We start from the raw sequence: 23,827 nt of genomic DNA, 5'->3' as shown, positions 1-23,827 counted from the left end.
AAGTGTTTGACAACATAATGTGAAGTTGTTGGGTAAAATGCTGACCTTATGTGCATTTTTATGCATAGTGTGAGTGAGAGATTCCTTGGTTCATGATCTAGCCTACCTTACTGGGCTTCTTATAAGGGCTGCTAAGGTATGTAAAGTTCTTTGAACACTAAAGTGTGATATTGAGCATGAGAACATATTTCTCATCCAAAAAACGTTTGTCATCTTAGACTCTAATTTCAAGTTTTTATAGCTTGGTCCAGTTTGAGTAAAGTAAAGTTGTGCCATCAAGTAGGTGTCCATTCCTAGCGACCACAGAGCCAGGGTTGTCTTTGGTAGAGTAGAGGAGCGGTCTACCATTGCCATTTCCCGCACAGTATGAGATGATGCTTTTCAGCATCTTCCTATATCACTGCTGCCTGATATAGATGTTTCGCATAGTCTGGGAAACATACCAGCGGGGATTTGAACCAGCAACCTCTTGCTCCCTAGACAAGTTACTTCCCCGCTGTGCCATTAGGTGGCTCCCAGTTTGAGTAGCTTGTTTAAAATGCCTAGAAGGGCAAAATTTATTTCAATGACATAGACTTTTGCTTCTTTAAATCCCCAAGGACAAGACATCTCACAAAAATCAGTAATATTTTACAATATGCAAGATGTAGGCAACAAATTATTGTGCTATGGTGTGTTTGTTAGTTGTTCGGATGCCACAAGACTTGTTTTTGTCCTAGCAGACTGAGATGGTTGTCTATCAGGAAATTGTCTTGGCAGCTGTATTCGCTGAGTAGTCAATGAAAACTGCAAGTTGATATTCATAAGTTTATTTTACAGAGGCATAGATGACTGCAGGCCATGGCTTCAGATGGTTCCTTCCATACCGCACCATATATTTGCCTCTAGAAATCTAGCTGTTAAACATTTCTAAAATAGGAGAATTTGGGTGTCTTATGCTAAGCATTCACTCCAGTCTCTTATTTATTTATGTTTACATTTCTATCCTACTTATCCTCCAAGGAGCCCAGAACAGTGGTCATGGAGAGGAGAGCTGGTCTTGTGGTAGCAAGCATGACTTGTCCCCTTAGCTAAGCTATGACTTGTCCCCATAGCCTGGTTGCCTATGAATGGGAGACTTGATGTGTGAGCATTGTAAGATATTCCCTTCAGGGGATGGAGCTGCTCTGGGAAGAGCATCTAGTTTCCAAGTTTCCTCCCTGGCAGCATCTCCAAGATAGGGCTGAGAGAGATTCTTGCCTGCAGCCTCGGAGAAGCTGCTGCCAGTCTGTGAAGACAATACTGAGCTAGATAGACCAATGGTCTGACTCAGTATATAGCAGTTTCCTATGTTCCTATGTTTATCCTAACAACAGTCCTGTGAGGTAGGTTAGAGTGAGAGAAAAATGACTGACCCAGAGTCACCCAGAGAATTTCATGGCTGAGCAGGGATTTGAACTCTGTTTTGATTTGAACCCTTATCCAAGCCCAACACTCTAACCATTGTACCACACTGACACTGATGCTTGTTTTTTCCACTATGGTGAGTAGAACTGCCTCCAGGCAAGTTTTTTAAAAGAAGCAAATTAACATAAGTTCAGAAGCATAGGATATGCTATTTTATAAATATCCATCTTCAAGGATTACCAGGGTGAGTGTAAGTTTAGAAGGAGACAGAGAAAAGATAGGAAACCAACTCCATCCTTTCAGAAATTGGAATATGACCCAATAGTTCAAAACTACCAACTGAGGAGCTGCAAGAGCCTCAATGTGAGCTCTCTTTATAGCCTCCTGCTTCAGTGCAACAGAGTATGAGCTGTTAGATATGCTTTTGGCAACTTCCATAAGTTTAATAGCTATGTTAAAAAGTCCAAGTTCTTCTCCGTCTCTGCCCTGTTCAGCTTTGAACATTTCATACCCACAAACTTGTAAAATTAACCATATATCATCTAGTACAGGGTTTCTTAACCTTGGGCCCCCAGATGTTGTTGGACTACAACTCCCAGAATCCCCAGCCACAAAGGCCATGTCTGGGGATTCTGGGAGTTGTAGTCCAACAACATCTGGGGGCCCAAGGTTAAGAAACCCTAATCTAGTGTACTACAGAGAGCAAATGTAAACTAAAGTACACCATGGCAGGTTCCTTAAGCTTAAGCTAAGCCAGCAAGTTTTCTGTGTTCTATAAGTTCCAAAATACCAGAGTTATTGGATAGTCTGATCTGGATGAGACTAGGGACATGGATGAGATTAGTTTTGACAAATAATAATACTAATGGGTCATGTGGCACCTTAAATACTAATAATGTGATTGTGGCATAAATGTTGGTGTCCATGAAAGTCTATGCCACAATAGAATGGTTAACCTCTAAGGTACTTCAACAATCTTGGCTGTTTTGCTGCAATATAATTACATGGCTACTTCTCTCAAATAATATCATTGGGTTTTTAATTCTGTTGCTTGTGCTTCTTTGGTTTCCTAAATTTATTTGCAAAAACTAGATTCCCTAAGAAATTTAACTTTTAATTAACAAGTTGAAAATGTTTTGGTATTACTTCTGAAAATTTCACATTTCATCCATTCTCCCCCCCGCCCCAAGTTTTCTATAATGCTAAGCTTTCATGTCCTTCAACTGAGACACAAAGTCGTATAGAAATCATTATTCCTTTACCATTCAAGTTTGATGAAGGTAAGATTTTTGAAATTGTCCTTTGTATATGAAGTAGACAGTTTAATGGACCTTTTACCAGTTCGTGAGTTCTGTATTCGCTGACAGTACTGAAGCGAGGAGAGAACATAAGTAATGCTTCTTCATTGATGTGCCAATGAAACTAGGTTTCGGTACATTGAGCTTTAAGTTATTATTAGAAACTCGTAATGCTTAGGTTTATTTATGGTTTCTTCGATGTACCTTTAATGGACTTAAGTAATAGCATAAAAAGTGATGGATACACTTCACTGCACTGACCACTTTGCTGCATTCTTTTTTTCTTCCTTCCTTCCGTCCTTTTCTTCCTTTTTTTCTTTTTTTTTTTTGCGGGTGGTGGGCAAGAATTTGTGTTACTTTCTAAAGGAAATCTAATACATGGTGATGGTTAGGAAAATATTTGTGTTCCTCTTCTTTTTTGTGGGGCGAGGGAAAGAAGTAATAGCTGTTCATAAATATTATGTTTGTACTTTGATTGTTCACATTAAGCAGAATTGCAGATCCTGTTGTACTACTAGAGTATCCTTGTGTCTGTGTAGTTTCCTGATGAGAAGAGATTAGTCCTCTAATGGAATAATAGCTTTAGTAATGCATGGGCCTGTTTGTGTGCTGCATTATTACTTTTTGTAGAACAAGGTGCTGGTTTCCTTCTGGACTCTTTGATATAAATTATGTGCATATGTTTTTTGAAATTTAATACTTCAGCAAATAAAAGAAATCTGTTGGTGTTCTTGTTAAATTCTTGTGATTAACTGTATGAAACCATATATCTGTTTCCCCCCCCAAAAAAAATTGTATATAAAACCAATTTTACTGAGGTTTGATAGGACCATTAGTAAATGCCAAACTCCTCTGGGCTCGATTCAGTCTTGGGCATGGCTAATTAAAGTATTTCCCCAAAAAAGTCATAAAATGGCTTGATTATTTTAGAGTCATTAATTACAAGCTCATTAATAAATTATGGAGCCATTAATTACAAACCCAGTCCAGTTGCTGTTTCATTTCCAATGGCTTCACTGGGAATTAGATGAGGTCTGAGTCCCTCTGCCCAAAACTTCCTTACCTGGCTGCTGCAGTTGCCGTGGTGGCTGCTGCAGGTCTCTCACACCCTACCCTTGCTTGGCTGCAGTGATGGCAGGAAGGGACTTCTCTCCCTCCCTGACAGCTGGAATGCTACTATGACAGTGACCCAGACACAGTGGACTTGAGAAATGTATTTTTCTCAGTACACCTGATGTGCTTCCACTACAGCCAGGTAAGGAGAGGGCTGGAAAGGTAGTTGGATGACTAAGGAATTCTTCTCCATCTTGGATTATAATCTGACTTGGAGAAGGAGGTTGTTCAGGAGGTTGTTATTCAAGGTCACCTTCTTGAACTGTAGGTGAGCATTATGAGTCACCAAGGTTTGTATACCAAACCAGGGAAATATGAACTTTGGTGACATCATGGGAGAGAAATACTAGTTTGAGTCAAGAGATGTTATTGACTGCAATAATGTTTTAAGTTAACAATAATGTCAATTTAGAAAAAAAAATTCCTGAAATCTCCGTAGCAATAATTCCTTTGAGGAAGATGAACTTACAACTCACCCATGACCAATAGCCTGTCATATTTTTATTTATTGTTGAATTTCTATACTGCCTTTCATTAATAACAACCCTAAGGCAGTTTTTATATTATATATATTTATTATATATATAAAATATAATGAATATTTTGCTTTCCTTAATCTCTAAATTTTCCCATAAGTGAACTTTACTATATCAGAAGAGGTTGTTAAATGATAATCAAGATCAATGTTTTAAACATCCAATTGTTCTAAATTAATATTTCTGCTCCTCACCTGTGTTTGCAGTTGAGGGTAACGTTGGGTCTTCAAACTTGTAGGGAGAACAGGAAATGTGCATACAGTGGGAACTCCTGCATATCTGAAATGGAGGTTAGAGGAGGAGATGTATGAGCCTCCATATAAGATGTTACATATTTTTGCATATAGAGAAACATGAAGAATAGGATATGAAATGTACTTCTCATTTCCTTGCAATTAAGCAAGGAATGTCCAGAGCCACTTTGAGAGCAACTATGTTCAAATCTGTGCTAGAAAGAGAATTAAAAACAACAACAACAACAACACACAATATGAAAAATTCTACAACTGATTCCCAGTTCAGAGCTATATTGTTTGAGAAGCTTTTTAGGGACTAAGACTGTGCACAAAAATACCTATGTGTCTTTCCCCATTAGTCTTTTCCCTAATATATTAGATATATTAGTCTGGCAGATGGATGTGGGAACAACATAGGCATAAGAAGTAGAATCAAGGATGCCTCTCAGTAGTAACCCAATTCACTTTACCAGTTTTTGCTTTTGAACAGCCTTCTTAAATAGGCAGAGCAAGATGTGGATGCCTGAAAAAACTCTGTGTGTGTGGTGTGTGTGTGTAAAGATCTGGGAAAGAACCAGTTCTCAAAGATCTGGAAAGAATCAATACCAGCTCAGTATCAATTCACTCAGGTTCCCAGTTTCAGTTTTAGAATGTGTGTGTGGGAGAGGGAGAACTTACAAAAATGCAATTGTGAAAATGTAACATTTTTCAGTTTGAAAAATCATCACAGAGTTTTAAAAGGGGAAAGACCACATAAGTGGAAAATATTCAACACAAAGTGTATGAAATGAAAAGAGTATACTGTATAATAGTGAGGATGTTGATGCAAACACACTCTATGTCTTAGAAAACATAAATTTAAAAAACACAAATTCAAATTATTATTTATTTATTATTATTTATTTGATTTCTATACCACCCTTCCAAAAATGGCTCAGGGCGGTTTACACAGAGAAATAACAAATACATAAATAAGATAGCGCCCTGTCCCCAAAGGGCTCACAATCTAAAAAGAAATTGTGCTTATTGGGGGCAAATACCCAGTTTTCCCTCATGGATGATTTTGTCTCATCTGGTTATGTCAAAGAGGACTTTGATCTAAACTCTGTTTAAATCTATTATTATCAATATAAACCCTTATTATCAACCTTATCTTTACTATGGTTCAGAATGATTTTCCTCTCATGGGTAAGTTATTCTTGTGCTTAAAGTTGACTTTTGCCATCCTTTCTATACATTAAACTTTTTTTTTTAGACAATTAGTTCTAATATTCTCTCAGTAATGCTACTGATGTCACAGCACTGGTAGTTCAGTCAGAAAGTTAAATTCTAGTTAATTAGCTTGAAGAGTGTAGTGTATTACCTATTTATGTACTCTAGGTGTTTTTGAATTAATGTCTTGGCACAAAAGGTCACATGGTTAGCTCACCACATACAGCAGGACTTCTTGGTCTCCACTTTCCAGAAGAGTGTCTCACGCTACCTGTCAGGCCACTTTCACAATGCAGTGACTTCAAAAGCTTCCCCTGCTGTGAGAAAGAGAGGGCAGAAACCCATGTTCACACATGCAAGTAAGCCTTTGCAAGAGTCTAAAATAGCTCTTTTGGATTGCAGTCTCTAAGGTTGAGAAAACATGCTTGGTATTCTGTGTGTGTGTGTGTGTAAATGAGTGGACAAAATATAAAACCCATCTTTAGAAATAAAAAATTTGAATTGTGTAGGCTTGCCTTTTTTGCTTTAGGGACAGGGACTTATTGAACACAATTAGAGGCAGTGTTTTGACAGCTCACTCATATGTGTCATCTAAGTATTCCTCAGGAGAAGATAGGACAGACGTAGGGGACACAATTTTGATGGCTGTATGAGAATGAAGGCTCAACTGATGCCGAGAGACAGGACTAGCCAATTCAGTGTATGACTCATATCTATATAGAAATACAGGCTGAACTGAAATGACACATTTTTTCTTTCACAGTGTGCTGGAGAAGAGAATTGGGTGGACAATCGGACTATTTATGTTGGACATCGTGAACCCCCTCCAGGCGCTGAAGCATACATTCCACAGAGGTATCCAGATAACAGAATAGTCTCCTCAAAGGTACTGTTTCCCCCCCTGCTGTTGTTGCATAATTCATCTAACTTTTGTGTTTGTCCTGTTGATTTATTTTTTTCATCCAGTTATTTTTACTTCCAAGGAACCTAGTTTACTGACAGCTGCTTGGGAAGGCATTATAATAACAAGTAAACCATTTACAAATTAAGAACATATGAACAGCCCTGCTGGATCAGGCCCAAGGCCCATCTAGTCCAGCATCCTGTTTCGCACAGTGGCCCACCAGATGCCACTGGAAGCCACAGGCAGGAGTTGAGGGCATGCCCTCTCTCTTGCTATTACGCCCCTGCAACTGGTACTAAGAGGCATCCTGCCTTTGAGGCTGAAGGTGGCCTGTAGCCCTCCAGATAGCCTTGTCTTGGAGCTGTGCAGTAATAAAGATGGGAAATGATGCATGAATGAACAAGAGAAAGAAAGGAATGAGAACGATTAAGAAGATGAAATGCCATGATCTTTCAGGAGTCTGGTCATGGTAGGAAGAAAAAGTTAAAGCAGAATCAAAAGCAAAATGTAACAATATGAAAAAGATCATGGGGTCTCAAAGTTGTCATTCTGACAGCACGTTAGTCTAATATATAAATCTCATTAAATTGACCTTAGTCAGCTATAATTTATGTGAAGCAACACATAAGATGTCATTGATGTCTTATCCCAGCTAGACTAGGCCTGCAGTCCTGTGCATACTTAGGTAGGAGTAAGCCATTCTGAACACACTACCTAGCATCCAGACATCCAGATTAACACTACACTGGTGTAACAGGGTTTTACCATAATGTGGGGAAGAATGATTTTTGGTTATTCACTTCTTGTCTCTACAGCTACCTGTGCATCCTAAAAATATGGGAGGTGGGGGAACCTTTGCATGATGGAAAACGTTGTGCAAATGTTGGCCTCTGGGACTTATTTCCAAGAACAGATGTACAGGGGACGAAAGCTGGTCTTGTGCTTGCAAGCATGAATTGTCCCCTTTGCTAAGCAGGATCTGTCCTGGTTTGTTTGTTTATTTGTTTGTTTGTTTGTTTTACATATTTTATACTGCCCAAAACTTACGTCTCTGGGTGATTTACAGTACAATAAGATAAACAACATTAAAAACAATCAAAACAATATCGGTTAAAAGCCTGGGTGAACAGATGCGTCTTTAAGGACTTTTAAAATATTGTCAGAGATGGGGAGGCTCTTATTTCACCAGGGAGCACATTCTAAAGCCTTGGGGCAGCAATGGTTTGCATTTGAATGGGAGATTACATGTGTGAACACTGTAAAATATTGCCATTAGGGGATGGGGCAACTCTGGGAAGAGCATCTGCATGCTTACATGTAGAAGGTCCTAAGTTCCATCCCTGACATCTCCAAGATAGGACTGAAAGAGACTCCTCTCTGTAACCTGGAGAAGCCAATGCCAGTCTCTGTGTAGACAATATTGAATTAGATGGACCAGTGGTCTGACTCAGTATATGGCAGCTTCCTATGTTCCACTTGAAGTATAAATATAATTTTGCATGTTGACAGATTCTGACATTGAACAAGATGTGTTGATTATGCTGACTTTATTAATTTCTGGTAGATATGTCATTATATTCAACCCTTCTGGTTTCAGTTTTTGGCTGATGTCTCAAATTGTAGGAGCTGCATCAACAGCAGATCTACTAGATTAGATCTGCTGTACTGTTAAATATATTGAAGATAATGATAAGTTCCCCATTACTTATTCTAAATCTTCTTGCAGCAGCTAAGATTATCTGTGGTCAACACTGGAAATCAGCAACATTGGAATGGTTGATAAAATTACTCGAGATTGTTAACATGGACAAGCTTAGAGCTAACATCCGTTCTTGAACTTGATTTAGGCTGCCTTTGGTGGCACAGAAATGGACTCCTATTTATATGTTCAGAACATAAATTTTAACTTCATAAACAGAGAGAGAAATATATTTCTGTAGCTTTTCATTTATTAATACTTCAGTCACTTTATAAAACATCAGCACAATAAAACATTCCCCCCTACTTTATGTAATATGTAAATGGCTACTACTTTCCTGTGCAAACTTCTCCCCACTTTAAGTAAATAAAAAGAAAGACTTCACTCACAGAATCACCCAAGCCCACTTTCTACAAAAAGTAGAAATAAAAGTATGTCAAATTGCATACAATTTCAAGATTGGCTTCCAAATTACCTGAAACTTGTTACGAGTTTCTCCTCTTAGAATACACAATTCTTTCATAAGCTGTCAAAAGCGATAAATCACAAATGCATAAGGAATGTACGTAACTTTCCATTTCTATAGTATAAGATGTTTTAGCCAGAACAAATTCTCGCAATGACTATACTTTTGTGCTTTAGAGAAGTCCAAATATCACTATAGAAGCTGTACATTCAAAATTGGAACCCCAAATCACAGATATGTCTTTAGTTGTTTCCTAAAGGCCAACAGGGATAGAGCATCTCTAATCTCAGCAGAAAGTGCATTCCACAGTCCTGGGGCAACTACAGAGAATGAACCTCCCCTCAAGATCCTAATAAGTGTTGGGATTCATAATGAAGAAGGTGTTCTCTTAAATACTGTGAGCCCAAGCCGTTAATAGAATGAATGGGATGAGAAAATATCTAAAGGTATTTTATGTTAGATTTTACTAACATGGTAAAATCTTTAAATTTAGCAACAAGGAGATCTTTAGAATTTTTGACCGGAACAGTTCCCATTGTGAAAATGAGGATGAAAGCCAGGTTGAAGAGGGGGGTGGGAAAGAGACTGAAGAGAAAGAAAATGCAAACACTGTTAATAGAGTTAGATGCTCAAGGACTTTACAGATTAAAGGAATTAGGATGATGATTTGCATGAACTAAACTAATAAAGAGATGGATTTTTAACTAGAAGCACAGCTTTCTTAAAGTCTTTAGCAGAAAAGAAAAAGAAAAGAAAGAAAGAAAAGTAGAAACCAGAAATTGATAGGGCAAAAAATATGGGAAGAGCCTGAAGGAGACAAAAGCAAAATAAGCAGAATGGGAGCAAAAAGAAAAAAGAAACATTAGCAGGAGGCAGGGTGGATTTGATTTAAATCAAACTGATTTAATTCACGATTTAAATCATGATTTAAATCACTAGTCAGTAAGGCTTGATTTAAATCATAGTTTTCTACATAAAGACTAATTCTTGCTGGTATAACTTTAATATGCAAGTAGATGAAGATTTTTAGAATAACAACTTTTCATATTAGTTTTTTTATCCCCAGTTTAATAGGTTAATCATTCATATTTGGACAACTTTTCTGTTGTACTTAGGAAGGAGAAAAATAATCATTACCTTAATAATAACAATTTAAATAGATTTATTCAACTGAAACAATAACATTACAGCATATGTTATTTGCTTAAACAAACATCCATGTTTGTTAACTAATTTGGCTAAACAAAATATATATATTTTAAGAAACTTAGACTGTCAGCCCAGCCTACACATGAAAAACTTAAATACTGTCCTCTGTAGCTCATTCGTCATCTTCATCTTCTTCTTTGTTCATAATCTGGAAAAGAAAAACAAGCTTTCCTGCTTTATCGGGTCCCAAATGATTTCTCAATTTAGAATGAATGAGTCCAAAGGAAGAGAATATTCTTTCAATGCCTGCAGAAGAAGCTACTGCTGTTAAAAGTGAAATCATTACTTGAACAGTCTCTGAATCCAAGTGCTTAAGTGACTTCCACCAGTTCACTGGTGTGACTTTCTTTAAAATATCTTCAGCAAACATATATTTCTTGAATGGTTCCCCCTTAGCTTTGAAGTTTATTATAGTTGGCATTACAGATGGATGATTGCTGGATACCCATGTCATAGCTAACTCCTCTTCCTTAGCACTTAAGTTTTGACCCTGGTACTGGTTATTGACAATATTTGCCAAAAAATGAGCTGGAGACAGTACTTGTCCCATTTGTTTTTTTAATGCGTGTAATTTAATTCTGTCCATGTGTAGTTCTGTTTTTAAGTGTTCACTCAGTTCCTTCCAAATTTCAACAGCATCAGCAATAAAACAGCTATTTTTCTGTATTTTGTTTAAAGATTCAGAGATGGGTTTCAGGATGCTCAGCATATGTTCAACATTTCTCTTAAGCCCAATGTTGAGGATTTTGGCCGTGACAGTGCCATCTATTTTATCTCGATTTTGTTCACAAACTGTCATCAGAATAGGCCAGTTCTTGATATACTGCTCAAAACAGTCCACCACAGAGTTCCATCTAACATCTTGTGGGAGCGTTAGCTTGGTTCCACCCATCCTTTTCAGAGCTGCTGCAGCAAAGTGATTGTTACGGAAGTATTTAGCAATTTCAACAACATTAGTCTTTATTTCTGGAACACTTAAGGCTTTGGCTAAGAGGTGCAGCAAATGAGCACTGCAACCATATGTTATTAGCTTTGTATTCCCTTCCTGCTCTTCTAAATTTCTTCTCATCTTGGATACATTTGCAGCATTGTCTGTGACCAAACTGCGTACTAGACATTTGAATTTTTGTTCACATGTTATTATAGCTTTTACTGCCACTTCTTGTAAGTATTCTGCTGTGTGTGCATTTCCTGACGTATCAATTGTTTGTGCAAGGAAGACTTTCCCTTCTTCTGTTGTTATACAAGCACATACAATAGGATCATTGTGGAAATTACCCATCAATACTTAGGTTAACAATTCTACCCTCCAGAGCTGTTGCACATTGCTCCATTTCTCTGTCATACACTTTATCCAGCAGTTTCCCTGCAACATCTGCTCTGCTGGGTGGACTGTATCCTGGTCTCAGTGACTGAACCTTATTAATGAAATGTGGGTTCTCAGTCAGACGGAAAGAAGAGTTCGTTGCATAAACAAACTGGGCAATTTTTTCATCAATTAACTCTTTTTCTAATCTGCTAGTTTTTATCACAAACTTATCTATGGTGGTTCCAGGAGGGAAGGATTTTTTCTTTCTTTTAGGTGATAGTGATATGTGGCTGTGGGTGTCTGATGATGATGCTAATGAAGCACTATCCTGGATGGATAACTCTGAAACTGTAGAACAGGAGGATGGTGATCTTGAAGGTGGATAGTTTCCAGAATCCATGAATTCCCCTAAACAAAAAAGTCAATGGTGTTATTTTATTGTTTATACAATTTCTGCTTATTGTACACAGCACTGCCCCAAAAGGAATATTTGCTTTTCTTCATAACTGTACCAAATGACAGTAACATGCAGTAATAATAAGAAATATAATTTTGCTCAAACATGACAGTTCAAGGCAGTCTTTAGAAATATTATATGATTCAATAAAAATGTTTACCAACCTGAAGATCCTGCCTGTTCAAATGTGTTTCTTTGGTCATCTTCATCACAGCACTTCTCATGATGTTGCCTCATTCGGGCCACCAGGCCTTGCATTTCTTTGTTGCAGTGTTTGCATTTTGCACGCATGCCTGCCTTACCGATAGGTAAAGGAACTTCATTAAAATATTGCCAAACTGGGTCTCTTTTATGGCCTGCTGCCATTATAGGTTTTTTCCTCCAAGGAAAGAATGTGATAAACCTCAGGTCATACACACAAAAAGATCCAAAGACTTGTCTGTCTGTGGCTATGCAGTATTGTGCTCAGAAAGTTTCACTTTCATTTTGTACTGCTTGTCTGCTTGCCCCTCCCTCCTCACACTTAGTTTCACTTTCTTCTTGTGCAGATCTATTCCACGCCAAACAATCAGAAAAATATTGTTTCTATTCTATTTCACTGAACTTCTTGAAACTTAGCACTGAAGGGGTTGATTCTGTATTCATAGGTTTGTAGAACAATAGGATTAAGGTCTTTTTCTCAACTCTGTTCATGTCATAACATTTTTGCTGTGAAGAAGAGGCATGTGATCTCTGCTGAGTCAAATTCAGTTTTGAGAACTGCAAAAGTAAACCAAGCATCTGTGATAATATCTTGTAGCCAGAGAAACTGCCCAATAATCTTACAAAAACCTCTGGAAGAGCATGACATTGTGAATGGATTAATGGAATTTATTTACCAAAAAAATTAAACATATACAGCCTTATTCTACATAATTAAAAAACTAGTCTTTATTTCATGATGGAATAACCTTTGGATGGTAATATATTTTCCTCAAAAAGCATTTTATTTAAAAAAATCTGATTTAAATCAAAAAAATCTGATTTAAATTAAAAAAATCCAATTTAAATAAAAAAAATCCAATTTAAATCGAAAAAATCTGATTTTTTTGATTTTTTAAAAAATAAATCATTGATTTTTATTCACCCTGGCAGGAGGTATAGATAGAAAACCGAGAGGTCATAGTTGAAAAGTGGGGAAGGAAAAAGATGATGGAAATAAAGAAGTAAAGGGAAAGACAATGAGTGAAAAACTGAGAAATTTTTATGATAATATAGGATAAAATGGATAAAAATAAAGGATAAAATAGGATTTTTTTTTTAAAAAAAGGATAATATGAAGAATCAAAATAAAAACCAGAATCAAATATAGAAAACGCAGTAGGGCTTAGGTGAGGAAGACTGAATATGAGAGGTTGCTTGGCAATAGGTAAAGCAGCCACAAAAGAAGTGGACATAAACCAAAAGACCAAAAGAAGGATTAAGGCAGATACAAACAGAGTGCTACAAGTGATCTCATGGATGACCTCTACTGAGGCAGTGAAGAATACATTTAAACCCTGAAAGATCATTATCCAGTGGTCCTAAAAGCATCCAGGGGAAAAATTCTGTATGAAACCTTCTGTTATCTGCTATCCTTACAGTTGGGACATTTGTCCTAATATTTAACTAACTTCTGTCCATCTTAAAATAATTGGGGCTATTCACACACTCAGACAAAACGGGGCTAAGGAAGCCCAGCCTGGTTTTGCCAGCCCGTGTGAACTGCTGAGAGCTGGGTGGCTCCTGGCAGCAGTGCAGCAGCACACCCTCTTAGGGAGCCCACCACTTAGCCTGGGTGCTCATGTGTCGGTGCTCATGTGTCAGGGCCACGTGGCTCCAGTAGCCTTCCGGCCAGTGCCGGAAAGATCCCTTGTGTGGAGTTCTGGGGGCTGGGAAGACGCATCCTAGCCCCTGATCCTCCATGATGCCTGCAGTAGCTGTCAATTGTCTGGGCGGGCAATCCGCCCACTCAGGAAGCAGCCTTCAATCATCTGCCAGGGAAGTAAGGATATTAAGGCTCCCTCCCCTGCAGATTGGAGCCCTTTCTAACTGATTGTGAGAAAGGGCTCACTGCCTTTTATTTTCTCTTCAAACCCCAAATAGAGCAATTTTTGAGGAATTTTCAAATATCTCAGCATTATTAAATTTTAATCATTATTTAACTTTTTAAATATCTCAGAATTATAATCTTTTCTCCAGGTGGAAGCTTTCAGGTGTTATCCAAAGTGTTATGTTAAATTACATATTGTTTGTACTAGATAGATGTTGAGATCACTCTCATGCTTCATGTAGGACAGACTGAGTCTTTTGTTGGTTCCCGTGCTCCTAATAAGGACCTTTATGGTCAGACCAGCCAAGAAGAACCCAGAGCTTAGGGTGCTGCAGACAACTGTATCTTTGCCCTTTAACAAAGTTATTTTTTCAGCTTGTGGGCTCCAACCACCCATAGTATGCTCCCCGCAACATAAAATGAATGTTGCTTCTATTTCATCAGACTGCATTAACTTCTACCTGATTGATAATGTTGATTTGCCAGCTTGAAAAAGTGCTTTGATGCTTCATACAGAATTATATCAAATTTCACTCATGAGGAGCTATTGAAAGCCTGCAGCCCTTAAGATCCTTTTCAGATGATGATTACAGATATGTTACACCATCGATGTACATTATTATTATTTCTTGTTTAAACCGTCAGACAGGTGTTATTGACTGGGTTTTTTTAATCCAGACAAGTCCTTCCCAAGGACCTGGGATGGCTGAATTTTATTATCAATGTTGTTGCTGTTATTATAGATATCATCACACAATATAGGCAGTTCCCAGTAAAGTTGCTTTTTGTAATTGGCTGATGGTGATTTCTGTGGCCCCTATGGTGTTGAGGTGCTCTTCAAGTTGTTTTGGAATTGCACCTAGGGTGCCAATTACCACTGGGGTTAATTTGGTCTTTTTCTGCCACAGCCATTATTATTATTATTATTATTATTATTATTATTATTATTATTATTATTTTGATTTCTATACCGCCCTTCCAAAAATGGCTCAGGGTGGTTTACACAGAGAAATAACAAACAAATAAGATGGAACTCTGTCCCCAAAGGGCTCACAATCTAAAAAGAAACTTAAGATAGATACCAGCAACAGACACTGGAGGTACTGTGCTGGGGGTGGATAGGGCCAGTTACTTTCCCTCTAGAGAGAATCATCACCACATTAAAAAGTGCCTCTTTGCCAAGTTAGCAGGGGTCCTATTTACTCCATTGCACTTTATGGAGTAAAGCCCTCTCCCAAATGGAGAAGTACAAGGCAGTGGTATATAGGACTCCATTTCATTTCAATGAGGGAGCTTTAGAGAAGATGGAGAGGTCATTCACACAATCAAAACAGTGTTCTACCCAGATTTGGGAGCCTTGTGTGCTCCCAATTTTTGGTTGTGTGGAAGCAAGGTAAAAGGAAAACCTAAGTAGAAGTGATTGTGCCACACAACCAAAAATTGGAAGTGCACACAGGTAAGTGCACATAGGAAGTCCCAAACCCAGGTAGTTCTTCAATGTGGTCTTTGTATTTTACACCAATGGGCTTTGTCCCTGCACAGAGACCTCGTTGGAATCTAACAAGCTCAATTCTCCTGTTTTTAGGCGGGAACCCCACCCTCAGCCATTATATGCGGCTGCGCCACTCCTCATCCCCTCAGTCTTTCGTCATCCACGCTTCAGTTGTCTGCGCTCGGCAACGAGTAGGATTGCTAATCTCCCTGTAGGTTTTTTCCCCCTGCTTTCCAGTTTTTCTGGTCCTTTAGTTTGTTTTCGCACAGTTGCGTTTTTATTTTGGCGTTTTTATTTTTTCCTACTGGTTCTTTCCTTTGCCTGTGCCTTGATCCCAGCTGGGATGAGGTGTGAAGGCCTGCCGGTCGTTGGCGTACATGCCAGACATGATGAACTTTAAAAAGTGTGTCCATTGTGGATCTAAGATCACCTCTCCTGATATGCACACAGAGTGTCTCCTGTACTTGGGGGAATCCCATGTCATCGAGACCTGTCTTCATTGCCAAAAATTCACGAATCAGGCTTGTCAAAATCAGGCTTCTTGCTTGAGCGCAGCCCTGTGGGACCTGGCTCTCTGGTCTTCAGAAGCCTTGTCACTAAAATGGTCGGCAAAAATTGTCATGTTGGTGTTATCTGAATGCCCGGAATCGGCTCCAGCTGCTGTTGAAACTCCGGTCTCAGTACTGGCATTGATGCCTTCTCTCGGCGGGCTGCCGTCGATATCACAAACAGCAGCAAAATCTGATGAAAGTCAGAAGTGCCCTCCGCCACAGGTAGGGGTTGAAGCCAAGAAGAAGCCGAAAGTTCAACCTGACCTCCCAGCGGGTCAAGATCTTCTCCGATACCTAAAAAGAAAATGGCCGAGCCGAGCAGTGTGCCTGAGGGCCTGGTGGCCAAGAAGTTGAAACGGGACCCCTCCCAGGCAGAGTGCTCTACCCCAGTAGTACCTAAAGGTACTGAGGAGCGAAGGGAGTGGTCAATTCCATCTGATGAGCCAGAAGGGACTTTGTCACTTGAGGCTATTCTTCATATCGACCTATGGAGGAGGCATCCTGGCTGCTGTGGCAGCATCCGCTGGTCCATAAGAGATCGGAGCTCTTTGGTTCGAGGGATCATGGGCCTCATTGCGACTCAGATGATCGCTCCTCCGTGTATATACCCAACAGGGAGTGGGACCATTGTGCTCTTCTTTCTTCAGATCATTACCACTCCTTTGAACATTGTTCGCCATTACAAGACCTCACATGCTCTGTAGTGTCGACAAGCGGGATTTGTATGACCAGTACAGAGGGGAGGCCCGTTCAGGGTACTTTTACCAGACCTCTCGATACCCAGGGGACTGTAATTGTGGGAGGCCTCGTTCGGCCTGGGGCCTGCGTGCTCCACCCTTGCACGCTGAAGGGAGACCACATTCCCACTCTACATGCAACTGCTCTAGGTGCCCCGATTCACCTCTGGCATCTGCAGCTCCGCAGTTGATCTTGTGTCCGGAGGAAGAACCCAACGGTCCCCATCAGACCTTACAACAGCGGCCCAGGAAGCCCACACCTCTGCGGGATCGGACTATGAGAGTGACCTGAGCTCCTTGGATTTGGAACCTATGTTGCATGGTTCATCTCATTTAGAAGTCCATTTGGATTTGAAACCAGTCTCTCCTTTGGAGGATATGAAATTTTATTCAGCTTATGTAGGCCATATGGCTTCCATGCTCAGAGTAGATATCAGCGTGCAGCAGAAAGGGGAGTGGACTCTTTATTCACCCTTATCGACATGGAGGCCAAGGTACCAGTGGCTCTGCCACTTAGCTCCACTTTGCTGGGGATAATGAAAGGGCACTGTAAGAAGCCTGCTATGTTGTCTCAACTGATCTCAATCTGTCTCAATTGGAAACTTCTATAGGGTCCAGTCCCAAGAGGATACGGCTTTCCCAAAGAGCCACCTGGCACCGAACTCAATGATCGTAGAGGCCTCTATGCAAAAGTCCAGCGGCCATGGCCAATCGACACCAAGTGACAGGGAAGGGGAAAAGTTGGACTCCTTTAGGAGAAGACTGTATTCTGCATCAGCCCTTCATCTACGCATAGCTAACTACCAGGCATATAATGCCAGATATAACCAGTTCCTTCAGGAGAAGGTGGCTCCCTTCCTGGATCTCCTACTGCAGGATAAAAAGGGGCCAGCAAAGACCTTTCTTTGGGAAGTGATCCAGGTCACCAAACAAGAACTCTTCTCGGCTCGCCATTCAGTGGAATGTGCGGCTAAAGTTATGGCTACCTCAGTGGTGCTTAGGGGTCATGCCTGGCTCCGGTCTTCAGGCCTCCACTATGGGGTTCGGTCCAGGATCGAAGACTTTCCATTCAAAGTCACTTCCCTTTTCGCAGAGCAGACAGATGAGACACTCCAGAAAGTGCAGAAAATGAGGATCACGGTGAGATCCATGTCATTCCCCATACCGACCGCCAATCCACAGAGAGCCTCCAGATGGCCTACATATCAACAGAAGCCTGTTTTCCAGCAACAGCCCTCTTCGGACGGATCCTTTCAGGGAGGGAAGTCCCAGCCCCACTATAAGCAGGGTCTGCATTCAAGCAGAACCTCTTTTCAGAAGCAGCGCCTGAGTACTCTTCCCAAGAATCAATGACTTGGGCAGTTTTCGGACTAGACTGGCACCTGACAGCTTGGATGATCAACCCAACCTCCTGCAGGCATTGATGGACATTCTGGTGGCGGCCAGAAAGCCCTCCATGAGAAGGTCCTATGAACATAAATTGACTCGATTCTGTTCCTTTGCTGCCTTAAAGGTTTTGATGCGAGTAACCCCTCTGTAAACAATGTATGCGATAACTTGAGATCTTGGAAGGAGTTGGGCCCAAGGCTCTCCTCTCTAAAGGTATACCTGGTGGCTGTTGTGGCCAATTCCCTGCCTAATCGACCCTTGTGGTTCAAGGTTCCGTTGGTTAAAAACCTTTCTGAAGGGCTGTCCCATGTCTTTCCTGATGACCCCATCATGGCACCAGCCAGGGATCAGTCAGTAGTGTTGGCCGGCCTGTTAAGGCCCCCTTTCAAGCCCTTGGTTTCTATAGAGCCACGCCTTCTCACTTGGAAAGTAGCCTTCTTGGTGGCAATCACCTCTGCTAGGAGGGTTGAAAGCCTTAAGGGCTAATTTGCCATATTTGCAATTTCATAAGGACAAGGTGGTGCTTAGACCAGATGTCCAGTTCCTCCAAAGTGGTGTCTTTGTTTCACCACTCTGCACCTCTCACCCTCCCTGTGTTCTTTCAGAACGCTTCCTCTGATGCGGAACATAGATCTCATCGATTGGATGTTAGAAGGGCATTGTAGACACGATTGCTCCTAAGCATCCCCTCCGACCTGCTTCAAAATTGGCCCCTTGGTATACGGAAGATCTACAGGGGCTGAAGCGGCAAGGTAGGCGACTGGAGCGCAAGTGGAGAAAAACTCAACTCGAATCCGACAGATTACGACATGGAGCACATTTAAAGATCTATTCTCAGGTGATACGTGCGGCAAAGAAGCGGTTCTTTTCTGCCTGTATTGCCTCTGCGAGTTCACGTCCGGCGGAGTTGTTCAGGGTTGTGAGGGGACTAGTATCTGCTCCCTCTCCCTTGAACCAGAATTTGGAGGCATCAGTTACCCGCTGTGGTGTGTTTAATGAATTTTTCGCAGACAAAATCTCTCGGATTCGGGCCGACCTAGATGGGGACTCCACAATTAATTTGATGTCTGAACTGGAGGTGTCCGACAACTCCTCTTATACGATTCAACTGGATCAATTTCAGTTTGTGACTCCTGATGATGTGGACAAGCTGCTTGGAGCGGTGAGGCCTACCACTTGTCCTCTTGATCCTTTTGCAACATGGCTTGTTCTATCTAGCAGGGAGGCTGTTGTAGGCGGCCTGGTAGAAATCATAAATGCTTCTCTGAGGGAGGGCAGGATGCCTCCTTGTCTTAAGGAGGCAATTATTAGACCTCTTCTAAAGAAGCCTGCGTTAGATCCCTCAGAGTTGAGCAATTATAGGCCAGTTTCCAATCTCCCATGGCTGGGCAAGGTAATTGAGAGGGTGGTGGCCTCTCAGCTCCAGGCGGTCTTGGAGGAAACTGATTATCTAGACCCATTTCAAACTGGTTTTCGGGCGGGCTATGGGGTGGAGACTGCCTTGGTCGGCCTGATGGATGATCTCCAATTGGCAATGGAGAGAGGAAGTGTGACTCTGTTGGTCCTCTTGGATCTCTCGGCGGCTTTCGATACTATCGACCATAGTATCCTTCTGGAACGTCTGAGGGGGTTGGGGGTGGGAGGCACTGTTTTACAGTGGTTCCGCTCCTACCTCTCGGACAGATTCCAGATGGTGTTGATTGGAGATTGTTGCTCTTCAAAATCTGAGCTTAAGTATGGTGTTCCTCAGGGTTCCATACTCTCTCCAATGCTTTTTAACATCTACATGAAACCACTGGGAGAGATCATCAGGGGATTTGGAGCTGGGTGTTACCAGTATGCTGATGACACCCAGATCTACTTCTCCATCTCAACTTCTTCAGGAGTTGGCATATCCTCCCTAAATGCCTGCCTGGAAGCAGTAATGGGCTGGATGAGGGAGAATAAACTGAAGCTGAATCCAGATAAGACGGAAGTACTTATTGTGCAGGGTCAGAACTCTAGAGACGATTTTGATCTGCCTGTTCTAGATGGGGTCACACTTCCCCAAAAGGAACCGGTTTGCAGTCTGGGAGTACTTCTGGATCAATGCCTCTCCTTGGTTTCTCAGGTTGAGGCGGTGGCCAGGGGTGCTTTCTATCAGCTCCGGCTGATATGCCAGCTGCGCCCGTTTCTCAAGATCAGTTACCTCAAAACAGTGGTACATTTGTTGGTAACCTCCAGACTGAACTTCTGTAATGTGCTCTACGTGGGGCTGCCTTTGTACGTAGTCTGGAAACTTCAGTTGGTTCAGAATGCGGCAGCCAGGTTGGTCTCTGGGTCATCTTGGAGAGACCACATTACTCCCTTGTTGATGGAGTTACACTGGCTGCCAATAGGTTTCCGGGCAAAATACAAAGTGCTAGTCATAACTTATAAAGCCCTAAACGGCTTAGGTCCTGGGTATTTAAGACAGCGTCTTCTTCGCTATGAGCCCCACCGGCCGCTGAGGTCACTTGAGGAGGTCCGACTCCAGTTGCCACCAACTCGTTTGGTGGCTACACAGAGACGGGCCTTCTCAGCTGCTGCCCCGAGATTGTGGAATGTGCTCCCTGCTGAGATACGATCCTCTCCATCTCTGGCAATTTTCAGAAAACACCTGAAAACACATCTCTTCAACCAGGCTTTCTCAGCTTTTTAAAACTTGTTTTTAAATTGTTTTGATTATTTAATTGTTGTTTTATGATGTTTTTTATTGTTAATCATTGTTTTATGTTTTATAATTTTTGTTTAATTATTAATTGATTTTAATGGTGTTTTAATGTAAACCGCCCTGAGCCTTTTGGAAGGGCGGTATAAAAGTTTTAATAATAAATAAATAAATAAATAAATAAATAAATTGTCTTTCTTTGTTCAGAGGTCTGCAGAGTGGCAGAAGATGCCCTCACTGTTTGTTCTGTAAGATGGACACTGTAAAGGGCTCCAGGTTTCTGCCCAGTCTATGTCTAGGTGGATAGTTTCCATGATAGAGCTGTGTTTTCAGTCGGCTCATAAGCAACTACCTGCCACGGTTAAGGCATATTCAGTGCGCTTAATGGCAACGTCAGATAGGCCTTTGATAGGTCAGTCCCACTGGACGTGATTTGTCAAGCGGCCACTTCGGCCTCACCCCATTCTTTTATCTGTCACTATGCAACTGATGCCAGAGCATGGAATGATGCTGTATTTGGCAGGAGTGTTCTGCAGTCCATTTTCAGTTGATGCATTCAATTTAAAAAGAAAAAGAGAGAGAGAGAATTGGAAATGCTGCTGAAGAAAGTGTAATAATAAAGTTTTTCTGTTTATTTAACTGTTGCCTTTGCTTCTTCCTTCCTCCTGGGGTGCTAGCTTGTCATACGCTCATTGTTGTAAAATACAGAGACAGTGTCAAAGAACTACAGGTTACTCACCTGTAACGTTGGTTCTTGTAGTGGTCATCTGTAATTTTACGTGCCCTCCCGTCCTCCCCACTGATTTCCTGAAGGCGGACTCGGGATGAGGAGTGGCGCAACCGCATATAGTGGCTGGGGGCGGGGTTCCTGCCTAAAAGCAGGATAATTGAGCTTGTTAGATTCCGATGAGGTCTCTGCACAAGCCGCAAAGCCCATTGGTGTAAAATTACAGATGACCACGAGAAGAACCAACATTACAGGTGAGTAGCCTGTCGTGTTTGATTGTGTGAATGACCTTGGAGTCTTTGTTTTATTCACAGGTATACCAACAAACCTATTGCAAGAAGTATTTTTCTACAGCTGGCAGCAAAACTATCATGTCTCAGATTTACAAAGAGAGCTATTGCTCAGACCTCTATCAGACTCTTCCAGTTCAGCTGAACTCCAGTTTACTTTCCCAATTCAGTCTGCAACACTGCATCTTTGACACTCCTCCTAGCTGTAGGGTGTCACCTTCCAAAAGCAAGAGGGAGAGATTTCATGGCCATTTAGCATAAGTAACACCCTTTTACAGTGAGGGAAATAAGTATTTGATCCCCTGCTGATTTTGTCCATTTGTCCTCTGACACAGAAATGACCAGGCTATAATTGGAATGGTAGGTTTATTGTAGCTGTGAGAGACAGAATAACAACAAACAAACCCTCAAAAGCCCAGTGCCCAAAAGTCAGCGATGGATTTGCATTGTAGTGAGGGAAATAAGTATTCAATCCCTTCACAAAAGATGTCTTAGTACTTGGTGGCAAAACCCTTGTTGGCAATCACAGAGGTCAGCCGTTTCTTGTAGTTGGCCACCAGGTTTGCACACAACCCAGGAGGGATGTTGTCCCACTCCTCTTTGCAGATCCTCTCCAAGTCAGAAAGGTTTCGAGGCTGATGTTTGGCAACCCGAACCTCCAGCTCCCTCCACAGATTTTCTATGGGATTAAGGTCTGGAGACTGGCTGGGCCACTCCAGGACCTTCATGTGCTTCTTCTTGAGCCACTCCTTTGTTGCCTTGGCTGTGTATTTTGGGTCATTGTCATGCTGGAATACCCATTCACGACTCATTCTCAATACCCTGGCCGAGGGAAGGAGGTGCTCACCCAAGATCTGACAGTACATGGTCCCGCCCATCGTCCCTTCGATGCGGTGAAGGTGTCCTGTCCCCTTAGCAGAAAAACACCCCCAAAGCATAATGTGTCCACCTCCATGTTTGACGGTGGGGATGGTGTTCTTGGGCTCATAGGCAGCATTCCTCCTCCTCCACACATGGCGAGTTGAGTTGATGCCAAAGAGCTCGATTTTGGTCTCATCTGACCACAACACTTTCGCCCAGTTCTCCTCTGGATCATTCAGATGTGCATTGGCAAACTGCAGACGGGCCTGTACATGTGCTGCCTTGAGCAGGGGGACCTTGCGGGCACTGCAAGATTTCAGTCCTTCACGGCGTAGTGTGTTACCAATTGTTTTCTTGGTGACTATGGTTCCAGCTGCCCTGAGATCATTGACAAGTTCCCCCCGTGTAGTTCTGGGCTGCTTTGTCACCATTCTCATGATCATTGCAACTCCACGAGGTGAGATCTTGCATGGAGCCCCAGACCGAGGGAGATTGACAGTTATTTTGTGTTTCTTCCATTTGCGAGTTGTGCCAACTGTAGTCACCTTCTCACCAAGCTGCTTGGCAATAGTCTTGTAGCCCAGTCCAGCCTTGTGCAGGTCTACAACCTTGTCCCTGACATCCTTCGACAGCTCTTTGGTCTTGGGCATGGTGGTGAGTTTGGAAGCTGAGTGATTGCTTGCTTCTATGGACAGGTGTCTTTTATACAGGTACTGTAACAAGCTGGGATTAGGAGCACTCCCTTACAGAGGGTGTTCCTCATCTCAGCTCGTTACCTGCATATAGTGAAAAGACACCTGGGAGCCTGAAATCTTGCTGGTTGATAGGGGATTGAATACTTATTTCCCTCACTACAATGCAAATCCATTGCTGACTTTTGGGCACTGGGCTTTTGAGGGTTTGTTTGTTGTTATTCTGTCTCTCACAGCTACAATAAACCTACCATTCCAATTATAGCCTGGTCATTTCTGTGTCAGAGGGCAAACGGACAAAATCAGCAGGGGATCAAATACTTATTTCCCTCAGTGTATAATGTTCCTAATAATCCCTTCTGTTATATATATTAAGCCACCTAATGGTGCAGCGGGGAAGTAACTTGCTTAAGGAGTAAGAGGTTACTGGTTTGAATCCCCGCTGGTATGTTTCCCAGACTATGGAAAACACTTATATCAGGCAGCAGCAATATAGGAAGATG

The 23,827-nt window shown here is 41.5% G+C and overlaps 1 protein-coding gene across 5 annotated transcripts in view; it reads left to right on the top strand.

The window, feature by feature from the left end:
- ATP11A (ATPase phospholipid transporting 11A) overlaps positions 1–23,827 on the top strand; it is a 180,412-nt gene that overhangs the window by 65,284 nt on the left and 91,301 nt on the right. For all 5 annotated transcript variants that reach the window (XM_053310213.1, XM_053310215.1, XM_053310214.1 and 2 more), the window contains one exon: positions 6,545–6,667. In XM_053310213.1, coding sequence (XP_053166188.1) covers positions 6,545–6,667 — 123 coding nt within the window. The remainder of the gene's footprint in view (positions 1–6,544; positions 6,668–23,827) is intronic.

The sequence above is a fragment of the Hemicordylus capensis genome, chromosome 3 (genome assembly GCF_027244095.1).
Source record: "Hemicordylus capensis ecotype Gifberg chromosome 3, rHemCap1.1.pri, whole genome shotgun sequence".
Taxonomy (NCBI): Eukaryota; Metazoa; Chordata; class Lepidosauria; order Squamata; family Cordylidae; genus Hemicordylus; species Hemicordylus capensis.
Note: the sequence above shows the minus strand (reverse complement) of the source record. Positions and strands in the feature narration are given on the sequence as shown.